Below are 12,333 nucleotides of genomic sequence, written 5' to 3' on the forward strand. Positions count from 1 at the left end.
ATGATCTTGTAGGCCCTTTCCAAACTTGTGATTCTATAATTCTGTGATTCAATGTAAGTACTTTACAGTACAGATATTTGAATTGTCTGCATGTTTAAAAATACATGTGTACTTATGTGTTTGTTTTTATACAGGTAATCACATATATCTAGTTTAATTTTAATCAAATATATGTCAACAGTGAATGTTTATTTATTTATTTTTAGCTAATACTAGATTTTTTTTAATACATTCTTCCAGATACATGTTAGTAATTTGTATTTGAGTAAAACATATCTGCCATATGTTCTTGACTTGAAGATTCAGGGGCATTGGTGAATCCAGTGTTATCCTTGATAGTTTTCTTAATCATTAATAAAATCTGTGCTTTATTCTCCATATAAATGTCTAGCTTCCACTTTTGTAGACTTTTTTCTTACCTGCTGCAGTTTTACATTTGTTTCTAGATCAGTAATGAAAGATTTAGAATTACAGACTTTCATTCAAATTCCTGCAAAATTCCATTAGAACAACTTCCCCTTTTTTTTTTTTTTTTTTTTTAGGAAGAATAGAAGAATTTTCATGGGATGTTATGTAGCCTTTTCTTGATCTTTTATAATGTAATTGTGCATTTTAAATCAGGATATGACTCAGTAATAAGTTAAATATCTTACAGTTTTTAGCTAATGCACAGCAGCTACTAAGCCTGTTAAGTTCTTACAAGGTTAAATAATAAATCTTTTAAAACTTGCTTTCTATTTAATTCATATTTGGCATTAATGTGTAAATGCTTCATTTTTATTTTTTTTACATATGATTATTGGATTTTTAGTTTCATACGTATTATTTCAACCATTCTGCTTGCCACTCAATATACATACAGACTTTTTACACTTATGAGCTAGGAAGTAGCTCACTGTTCTTGTGTACAAACTAACGATCTGACTTTTCAAGCAGAGGACAAAAACATTACTGAAAATTGTGTTTTCTTCAAAATTATATTCAGTTTTATTGTATCTCTGCAATTGTGGGTTGTGTTGTTTCTAGGGTTTATTTGCTGCTTATTAAGAGTAATTTGCCTACTAGTATCAACTTTTCCCACGAAACTAACTTCTCTTGTAAATTATCTGTATTTCATATCTTATGCAAGTTGTTGTTATCTTTATGATTTTTATTTCTTAATATTCAGTTTGCTATTTCTACTGCATCCCCTGAGCTAGGATGACTTTTTACTTGATGGTACCTGCTTTATTGATTGATTGTTTCAGAGACCAAACCAATCTACATCAAGCTCAGGTAGTCCATTATTCTTTTCATTGACAGTTAGTTAAGACATCTACGTGGAATCTAGAACACAGATTGAATGTTGATGACAAAGTGATTGGACCAACTTTTGTTTTGAACTCAGATTAAGTACTGGGATTGATCTGTAGTAGTTATGATACAAACTTTCTAAAACTATATGAAAGGAGGGAGATTATGAAAACTACAGTAAGTGTTCTTTGTAAGATTCTTTTTATGGAGTATCCTCAAAGAAGTATTGCTAAGTTCTTATAGAAAGTGAGCTATATAGAAAAGCTTTTGTGTTGATCTCCTCAAAAAGTTTCATGTAACCAAGAAGAAAATACGCACTCCTCCTTAGATTCATTCATTTGATGGAACTATGCTAAGCAGCGTGCTTGCTTGGAAGTTGGAACCCAATGTAAAAGTTCAGCTGCAGAAGAAAACTGATCAGTTGATCCCATTATACCATTTCAGGCTTTATTTTACTGTATGGGGTCTTCAAGTCTCAGATCCTAAAAGATTGAATATGTAAGAATCTTGTACGTTAAGGTAGAAATCGGAGTTGCTTACAAAAAAAATAATGCTTTTTACTCAAGGATAACGGTTAATTCATATACATGTGTATGTATAAGTAAAAATTTATCCAATACATGCATTTGGTGCTTAATGTATTCCAGTTTAATGATGATGATCTCTTCGAAGTGTATAGAATAAAAATAGCGAAACACCATGATGGAAAGGGACAGCCTTTTTTTACTAAATGTGATACATTCTAGCTAGTAAAATTAGCAAAAGAACCAATGAGTTTAGCAGCATCAAAACAAGCTTGCAATACTTGTTATTTTCCACCAAAGTACTTGAAAATACTGAGGAACTTCACACCAAGCAGCATTTGAAGTTTTTTAGGTTATCTGGAATGTGATTGTCTGAACAAGAAATGTTGGATTTTGTTTCTTCTTTAAAGGCAGTCCTAGGGTTTTATGCTGAAATTTTAGGCCAGCCTGGAGATTGATATTCCATGTCTCAAAATTATCTCTTTGTCATGTAGAGACTCCTTCTGTTGTCTTCCTGATATAGATCTTTTTTGATAGCTTCCACTCTCAGAAAGCTAATAGCTTAATTTATTTTGTTGTTGATTATCAATTTATTGAAGGCAATTTATTTCATCAAAAAGATGATCACCTTTTATTTTTAATTCTCTGCAGACTAGAGTAACTTCCCTAAATAATGTATTTAAGTAATACTTAAAGATTTATATGACTTTTAAGATGTGCAGTGCTACTTTTTCTCTTTCCACCTTTTTAAAATGTGAAGTTAACTCCCCTTTTAGCAAGGTCACAAAGATGAATGATGAAAGTTTTGTCTAAATGTTGATTTTTAGTAAATACAAACCATTGGATTATAAGTTCTTTGCACATTTGACTAAGAGAACAGAAGAAAAACTGCAGTAAAATATAAGGGAATCAGAGGAAGAAAGTAAAGAACTCAGGCAACAGCCTCATGTTTTGAAAATGGGGACTGAGAGAAAAATCTGACCTTAAAGTCCTGAAATACTCCTTAGGCTAGTTTAATAGGATGGTGGGGGTTTTTTGTTGTTATTGTAGGGTCTGTTTTTCCTGCTTGCTTGGAACAACAATTTGGCAAATGCAGATTGTTTATCTATTCAGAAATTTTTAACTAATTGAAGAAATACATTGGAAATGGTTAAGCTTCCCATTAGACATGTTCACACCAAAATTTAAAAAAATTGGTATATTTTCTTTTAAATCTAGTTGATGTTCTTGACTTGTGCGTGTTCCAGCAGATTGAACTGCTAAATCTTGACGTTTGAACTTAATTATCTATTAGTAAATTAGTAATTTAGTAAATTACTGATTCTGTATTTAGTGAATTATGTTGTTACATGGTTTGTATCTTGAACAGTATAAGCTAATATTTGGTTTTTATTCCTAGTGATCTTTATTTGAGTAGGATGTAAGACTAGGAAGGCTTTGTTTCCTACGTTACAGGAATGAGAAGTCTTTTAAACTACTCTGTTAAACATCCTATGGGATGTTTCTATACTGTTATCGATAAAAGAAAATGGGACTTCTCTTCCATTATTACTGCATTTTTATTTAGATTCAATTCCATTCCAAGTGTCACATGTGGTCAGTAAGGTGAACAAACAGAGGCTTTGTTTATTCTCATTTTTTTCTTCCATCAGTGAAAGCTGTTAAATTAAAACTCTTGAAAATGCACATTAGGAGAATATAGATAGTGGTAGCATGATTGTAGTGAAAATATAGAAAAATTAGAATACAAGGAAGAAGGTAATTTACTAGATACTGATTTGGAGATAGATTGTGGCATTTTTTGAGAGAATGGGCTTGGTTTTTATATTACTACACAATTGGTAATAATTGTGATTCAGTAGTAAGTTACTGTCCTTATTAGTAAAAAAAATTAGTAATGATTTTTTTCTTTGTCAGCTTGACAGAGCAAATTCTTTGTTGAGTCAAGTACAACAGCCATACAAATACCTCGTTGAAACTGTGCAACAGAGAGATTCTCAAATAAGTGTACAGAAGGAACACATTGCAGAACTTGAAAAAGATGTCAGGTAATGAAATTTGCTGTTCATTTATTTTAAACTGAAAGTAAAACCATTTCTGTATGTTTCATTAGAAAACTGTTTTATTGTGCGTAAAGTAGCAGATATAGACATTCCATCATTGACTAAGTCCAGCCGCTTAGATGGAGAAGACCCTTAAGACCACCAACCTAATGCTACCAAGTTCACCACTAAATCATGTCCTTAAGCACCATGTCCACAGCTTCCTTTAACATTTCCAGGGATGATGACTCCAGACTGTTCCAATGCTTAACCACCCTTTATTTTATGAACTTTTCCTAATATCCAATCTAAGCTTCACCTAGTTCAACTTGAGGCTGTTTCATAGCAAATCCATTCAGAATATTAGGATGGTTTGGAATAGGGTTTTCTAAGCCTTAAGGAAGAATACCTAAAAATTCTTTTATCCAAATAAATCTATACACAAATACATTTATAAATAAAGTGAAATCTTCACTCATAGTCTCTCTCAAGGTATCTTTTGCTGGCTTATTGTTAATAGGTCATTTATTTTTCTTCCAGAAAACAAGTGTTGATATATTACAATATATAATATGTAAATTGTCCTTTTCCAGAAGATGAAAAATCACAGTAATAACTACATATGTAAGGCCTTATCTTCCAATTGTGAATAAAATAAAGAATTAGTCAACAACAAATAAAACTTTCTGGTAGAGGTGTATCTCGCTCCAATTTATAGGATGGAGATGAGGTTCTTTTAATATCTGTATACCAGCGTGAGATTAAGAAACAACAGTTCATATGTTAGTCCATCGAGTTTATTACAAATCCTAATCAGGGAGACAGGGAAGGGAAGGAGGGCGATAAAAAAGATAGGAAAGAAGCAAGAATTGCGTAAAGCGGAGATACTCACCACCAGGATCCAGCAGCGGTCCCGTTTCAAGACCTTTCAAAGGTCCGAGGCAGAAGCAGCGGGGAGGGGGGGTGGTAACAGCAGCGTGGCCGGACTTGGGCAGCAAGCAGGTAGCAGGAGGCAGCCGCACAGCCAATGCGGGAGGAGGCAGCAGCGCTCAGGCAGCAGGCCTAGGACAGTTTGTCTGCATGCAGGAATTCCGTAGTGTGAGGAGTCTGATGGCAGACCTCTTCTTCTACTTCAGCATGTAGGCATCACTTCGTGAGGAATCTGTTGTCAGAAATCCTGTTCTTGAACCTGTTGCCAGAAAACCTATCCTCATGGCTTTCGATTCCTCTTTAATCCTACTTGTTCTCCTGCCTACGGGACAGGATGGGCCTTGAGCAAGAGTCATTGAGTACCCCCTGAGATGGCCATCATCCTGAGATAAGTCCACACAAAGGAGCACTTCACAGCTATTCAGCTGCAGTTCATCTCTCTCTCCTTACCCCTCGCCTTGTCCATCTGCGTTCCCCCAGACAAAGGATTTCTCAGCCCCTGCCCAGGACTTGCCTGGACTTGAACAAGTCCGTCTGTGTCTCCAGCAAGCTTTGAGACACCGATGTTAACAGAACAATATCTTACAAGGTGACCTGAAAACTTTTAACTATTCATGTAGTTATCCAAAAGTCTGTCAGTAGCTGGGAGGGAAAAAAAAATGCATATATTTGAGTATTTTTCAGTTTTAGATTTCTTTAAATGAAGTCTTCATATTTGCTTAATAGTAGATTGATCAGTTTTCTGAAAGTGTCTGTTTTGTGCCATTAACACATAAGAACTTGCATTATCATCATTGGTTCTCTTAAGCTTTTACGGTTTGTCACAAATGCTGCCCAGATATTGTTCCTAAATTTAGCCTACGTATTTAGGCATTTAAATTAGGAACTTGGCCATGTCAGATTTTCTTAGTAGCTCACAGAGGAAGTAATTCAGATTTTGGATGGAGTGAGCCTTTTGTGAGAGATGCTTGTTAATCTTCATTAGCTATAGAGGGAATTTTTGGCTTCTTAAAGAAAATATATCCGTACCACATAGTGAGTAAATAGACAAGCAGTACTCTACTGTGGCGAGCCAAGGTGTGCTCACCACAACTCAGTCTTTCTTTGAATGAAATTATAGCCTGACAAGAAACTATTTTCACCATCAATGGTTTTGTAGCAGAAAGATGACACTTCACACTTAGATGTTTTGGTAAGAAGTTTTTTTCCCATAGTTTCCATTTTTTTCTTTGAAACAGAAATATCTAATATTCTCTTGTCACAGTTTTATCTTTGCCATAATTTCATTGTCCAGTGAAATTACTAGAAACATCTGTTTGTTTGTTTGTTTGTTTTGTCAGTAGTCCATAACTCCACTGTTCATGCTTACACATTTAAACCAAATGTCCTAAATTGTTAGCTGAGAAATCATAATCTGGTATAAAATTGATAATACTGATCACAGGCTTTTCCGTACCTCTAACTGGCATAAAAGATAGAGGAAGAGAGAAATACTACATTCTGGCAATCAGTTATCATGACAGTAGCCTTTTGAAACTGCTGATGACAGATTTAAAATATCACTTTGGTTACTTCAGATTACTTTGCAGAATGCTGTCTCTCAGCTCTCACAGAACTTAATCTGAGTATGTTTTAAGTAAATTAATGATAAACCCTACAAAATATGTACCAGGTAGACCTCTGATGAATTAAAAGATTTAGACCATTACTCACATCAATCTTTCTTAGTCTGTTAAACATAATTTTATTGGTTTGTCTGTGGAATATTTTTGAGAGAGTTCAGAGAGTTAATGCTGCTCAGGAAGGACCTAAATTCTACAGATAATGTTGGTGCTATTAGAAAAGCAAATAGTGCAAAAACTAAATATTAATTATGAAACCTGGGCTCCTCTGTATCTCAGAACTCAGTCAGAAGTTGATATTTATAAATCCATTTCAGCATGAAATTTCAGGTTGTTCTAAGAAAGCGTGATTTCTGATATCAGTTTTTTCCTCAAGAGGAGTGGGACATTTGGGCAGATCCTTTTGTTATGACTCTTGAGAAGTCCTGCAGGTCCATCCAAGTTTCCTTCCGTGATCTCTGTAGTTCACTTAAACCGCAGTAGCGTTGTGCCCATATCCATAAGCCAAATTCTTGAGCCAAGGCTGTCTTTCACAACCCCTGTATCTAAATTTCTTCCTTACATGGGAAATATTGTGTAATTATTTAAATAGTGTTCAAGGTTGTTTGTGTCAATAGTTGGCAAGTTGAAAAGAGAGGAATGGTCAAAATATGTACCAAACTGAATCAAAGCCTGAAAGTAGTCAATAGTTGTGTGCTTAACTGCTTAAGCACTGCTTGATATCATGTGTGATTTGATTACCATTCAAAGATGAGAGATTACTGAGGGACAATCAAAACCCTGTAAAATGTTGCCCATCACATCTCCGTTACCACTCTCTTCCCCATCCGCCACTGAATTCTTCTGGGCAGGACACCGACTCTGTGCTGGCATTCTGCAGTGCAGCTGAGGTGTGACTGGGAGGAGGCCACCTTGTATACTTGTGAACTGTGTACCTGCAGAAATTCTCAGGTCTTGAATGACAAGGCATCTACAGGATGAATTTATAGATCCACATATTTCAAAATACTCTATAAAGTAACCTCTTATTTGTTAGCTCAAATAGCACTTATTAATAAAAGTAAATAGTGATGGTTAGTAAGAGCAGTTGTGTGTATGTGGATGACTCTTTCATATAATAAAGAAAGCTCTCTAGCATGCAGTTCTTTAACCAGAAATGAAAACACTACATTTAGCTCTCCTTTTGAAAAGAAATGCCTTGTAACTATGTCATGCTGTGGGCAAACAAGACTGTGAATTTCATTCTTGTGTGTGTAGTGAAGTAATTGTAGTTTTGGTACATAGTTTTGTGCTGAAACAGCTAGGTATATAAATAACTGGAGACATTACACAAGAGTTCATTCATAAAGAGAGTATTTATTTTAAATTTACTCAAATTTCTCCATACCAATGGTTGATTTTAAAAGTGGTTTGCTGATCCAAAAGCACTCCTCAAAAGCCTAACTGTGTGGCAAAACCAGAAGCAGTACAAGGATTTTGCTAAGAAGCTCTGCGTTTTGGGTTCCCTAATCGCGTTCCAAACATTATAAATTCAGCATACAGTGTTAGTTGACTTTTTCCCATCATAGAATGAGCAATGAGCTTTTTGTGAGAATGTTACCATTCTGTTAAATGTGCATCATCTATCCAAACACTAAAGTAAGCTACTTGTGAAACAACAGTTATGCAACTGTTTCTTTTTTCTACAAATGTATGTTTACTGACTCTTATTACAATTTATGTAAGTACAACTTAAATATGTATGTATATATAGCTGGATTTTTTTTGTTTACTTACTACTTTAAAAAGAAATCCTTTTTCAATTTGGACACTACACAGACTAGAGTTCTTAAGCCACCTGAAGTAATCCAGTTGAAATCATCAAACAGCAGACTTCTAAATGTCTTCAAAAATTTGATCTGTGGTTATTGTGCTGTGGCTGCATAATGAGAGCTCACAGATTTTTCATATATTCTCTAAAGAACTTTTATTTGAGAACTTTTTTATATCTAACTGCATGAATTTAAAAAACTACTTCAAGGTTCAAAACTCGCTGCCTGCTCTGAGCTCATCATCATTTGCAGAGAAGGGGCATACATTATAGATTTAGTTTTGTGTACAAAGCCATCTTATATACTATTTTTTAATTTGATTTTTTTTTTGTGGTATTTGGATATGATAATAAGATGCAAAGAAATAATCCAAGATTGAACTTAAATTTTCATCTTCATTGTACTGTAACTTGAAAGTAACAAACATGAAGGTATAATCCTTATTTCATAAACGTTTGGGATCTACAGTTCTAAAGAAAAGGAACCTACTTTTTGTCAAACTGAATAAGTAATAATAAAAACCAGCAATATTAAAACAGTGTTTATTTAGTGTGTCCAGCACAAACATATTATTCAGAATATTTAATAATAGAAACTTCTGAGTACGCCAATAGCTGATATTCTTAGACCAGAGATTTAAAAGATGCTTTAATTGCCCAAATTTAAATTTAATGCTTTAAAATCTGAGACTAGGAAATGTTAGTCTTCTTTTTCCGGAAAAAAAACACATTACCTTATTCTTATGGTAATTCAAATTACCATATTCTTATGATATCCATGCTAAATGGCCTGTGGATCACAAGGAAAGCAAACCAAAACAAGGCAATAGTTGCAGTGTGCCATGTGTATGTATGAGACAAGCGTATTCCATATTTCTCATCCCTGAATTCATATCTGGTGAGGTCTTGAAGCTGTAGTGGAATGCAAGTGCATGCCCTTGTAGACATTCTCTTTTCTTCTTCAAGCCTAAGCACGCAGAAGCATGACCTCCCCTGCCGTAACTTGAGGACACTCCCTCTAGTCCTGTCACTGTTAGAAGAGGCTGATGGCCACATAACCACAGCTTCCTTTCAGAGCTGTAGAAAGCGATAAATCCCCTCTTCTCCTCTAGACTAAACATCCCCATCTCCTTCAGCCACTTCCCATAAGACCTGTGCTCAAGACCCCTCACATCTTCAGTGCCCTTCTCTGGACACTCTACAGAGCTTCAGTGTCTTTCTTGTAGCGAGAGGTCCAAAACTGCGCACAGTACTCAAGATGTAGCCTCACCAAGCTGAGCACAGAGGGAGAGTTGCCTCCCTATTCTTGCTGGCAAAGCAATTTCTGGTACTAAGATGCCATTGGCTTTCTTGGCCACCTGGGCACACTGCTGGCTCACGTTTAGCCATGTGTCGACAGACACTCCTAGGTCCATTTCTTCCTCACAGTCTTACAGCCACCCCATCCCAAGCCTGTAGCATTGACTAGGGCCAAAGCTGTGGCCGAAGTGTTGGACCCAGCACTGGGTCTTACTGAACTTCATCCCATAGGCCTCAGCCCTGAGACCCAGCCTGTCCAGATCTCTCTGTAGGGCCTTCCTACCCCTGGGCAGATTGACATTTCCTGCCAACTTAGTGTCAACTGCCAACTCACTGAGGGTGCACTCAATGCTCCCATCCAGGTCATCAGTAAAGATATTGGAGAGGACAGGCCCCAGCACCGACCCTTGGGAACATCCCTTGTGGCCTGTAGCCAGCTGGATTTAACTCCATTCACCAGTACTCCAGGGTCCAGTCCTCCAGCCAGTTCTTTACACAGCAAAGAGAAGCTATGGGCTGCCAGCTTCTCCAGCCGTATTCTGTGGAAGACAGTGTTAAAGGCTTTGTTGAAGCCTAAGTAGACTATATCAACAGCCTTTCCATCTTCCACCAGGTAGGTCACCCAATTACAAAAAAAGATCTGATTGGTCAAGGACCTGCCTGTCATTAATCCAGATTAGTAGAATGATCTTTTTGCAAAGTCACAATTTTTCTACCCACATGGTTAGGGATAGAAAAGGCTGTCCTTTGAACAGCAGGTTTCACTTAAGTCATCTGAAATGAACTTTAAAGGAACTGCTGTCTGCTTTCTTACACCACAAATTAAAACTGGATTAGTTTAAACTGCTTGTTGATGAACATGTCAGATGGTTTAAAGTTAGAACCTCATTGACCTCTTATATCCAAGATACTTGTTAGAACATTTTCTTTACAGGGACTGAAATTATCTTCTTCCCCAAAGTGAACTTTCAGGAAGTTTTACGTGGTCATTATAGGTGTGAATTTATTAACATGTTAATTGTATATATGCCTCTTTTGCAGTACTCTTTCAGAAGTGTATGAATTATTCCCTTCTGATAGCAGTGATGAAAAAGCACAATTATTGCAGAACTACTAAATCTGAAGTCCCTGTGTATTTTGGTAGTTCTGCATTCGTAGGATTTTTACATACAACAGAAAACACATAAAGTGCTACTGAATGATATAGCAGAGTAATTCCTGTATTTTATCATAAACAAAGAAAATGAAAATAATGCTGAGAGTGCTCCACATGGGTTGGTTTTGTCATTCTTTCAGAAAATACAACTGGTATAACTAGAATAGGTTTTACTCTGTGGATGAAATTTAACCTTGAACATGAATTTCTGGTTAGTCATGAACACTTTTGTATGTGCTTATTCAGTACACTATTTAAGTCGTACAGGAACTTTTCATTATTGCTTCTCTAATAAGTTTGTGAGTCATTGTCTAAAATAATTGGTTTCTGCTCTGAGAAAATCCAAGAAAAACTTTTGCATCAGTAAATTACAACAAATTAACCCAAGAAAAAACAGTACAGCAATTTTATTATGATTAAAAATGTCACAGAAAATAAAACTCTTGAAAATAGTATAATATCCTTGTAGTTTTTCATAAATTTTACTATTGCCCTTTTAAGTAACTGAGCAAGGCAGCTAAGCAATCTGATCATAGTAAGCAAAATTTCAGAGTATTAATGAATGCCAGAAGAAATTGACAGGCAAAGTCTCCAATACAAATCTTGTAAGAAAATTCCAGAAAATGTCTGAAACAGAGAATGATGTTTACTTGAAACAAGCAGATATTACACATACAACTAAAGAAAATGTTTATTTATTTTGCTGATAATTTCTAGATCAAATATTGGGAATACTAAATAATTGTGTTTGCAATATACATAATTGCTCCACTCAATTTCTAAAATTTTAATACATTTGCTTTTGAACTCATAATCTGATTCAGTACTGTATGTTTTCATTCCATATGCAGAGTTGAATTTTGCATAGCTGCTGATGTATATTGCAGTTTATATTGCAGAACCTATTTAGTTAAGTCACAGTAATGGTACAACATTGTTCTACTAAGAAAAATTCCGTCTATTTTAAGAAAATAGATTATGTCCAGACATTATGTATGTGTTAGTGTGAAGTTTATTATTGGAAACTGTTGTTTGAGATAATTGTGGAAATATATTTAGCTATATTAGGTGAATTGCTACCTAGAATCAGAATGTGTACACAAAATAAAATGTTCAGATTACATAATTGTTTAAAAAAGGACAATTAAAGCTAAATTTGATATTGCATGTATTTATGCTAAAATAGTTTTCACGCTGTTCATAAGAAAGACTTGATTCTTTTGAGTCTCTTGTCATATCAAATAAAAAAACACATTTGAAATTTCTGCTGAAACTACAGAGCTGAAAGTGGAAGCTGCATCTTGATATTTCTTGTATTTATTTTCGGAATTTTAAATACAGTAATGTCAAAAAAGGTGATTTTTGAAAGGGTGATGATGTCTGCTGTACTAGTGATGTAGGTAGAAAAAGGAATTTTGATACTGAAATCAGAGGTACAACAAACCTTGCATAGCTTTTGAAATGAACTCCTTTTGCTAAGAATAAACCAATAGATAATAATAGAAGGTTCTGATAATTTTTAAATTACCCTTCAGGGAATTAAAAAAAAAATTAAATAGAATTACTTGACTAAATAAGATTTTGTATACATGGCTGCATTTAGGTCCTTTTATAAAAATTCCTGTGCTTAAAGACAGAGCAGGATCATCTGATACAA

At 35.0% G+C, this 12,333-nt stretch overlaps 1 protein-coding gene across 2 annotated transcripts in view; it reads left to right on the forward strand.

The window, feature by feature from the left end:
- Positions 1-12,333, forward strand: part of PIBF1 (progesterone immunomodulatory binding factor 1) — a 152,503-nt gene that overhangs the window by 118,886 nt on the left and 21,284 nt on the right. For both annotated transcript variants that reach the window (XM_042867776.1, XM_042867777.1), the window contains one exon: positions 3,735-3,865. In XM_042867776.1, the coding sequence (XP_042723710.1) occupies positions 3,735-3,865 (131 nt within the window). The remainder of the gene's footprint in view (positions 1-3,734; positions 3,866-12,333) is intronic.

Source organism: Lagopus leucura, unplaced genomic scaffold (genome assembly GCF_019238085.1).
Source record: "Lagopus leucura isolate 7727_CA_CO unplaced genomic scaffold, USGS_WTPT01 Super-Scaffold_100001, whole genome shotgun sequence".
Lineage (NCBI taxonomy): Eukaryota > Metazoa > Chordata > Aves > Galliformes > Phasianidae > Lagopus > Lagopus leucura.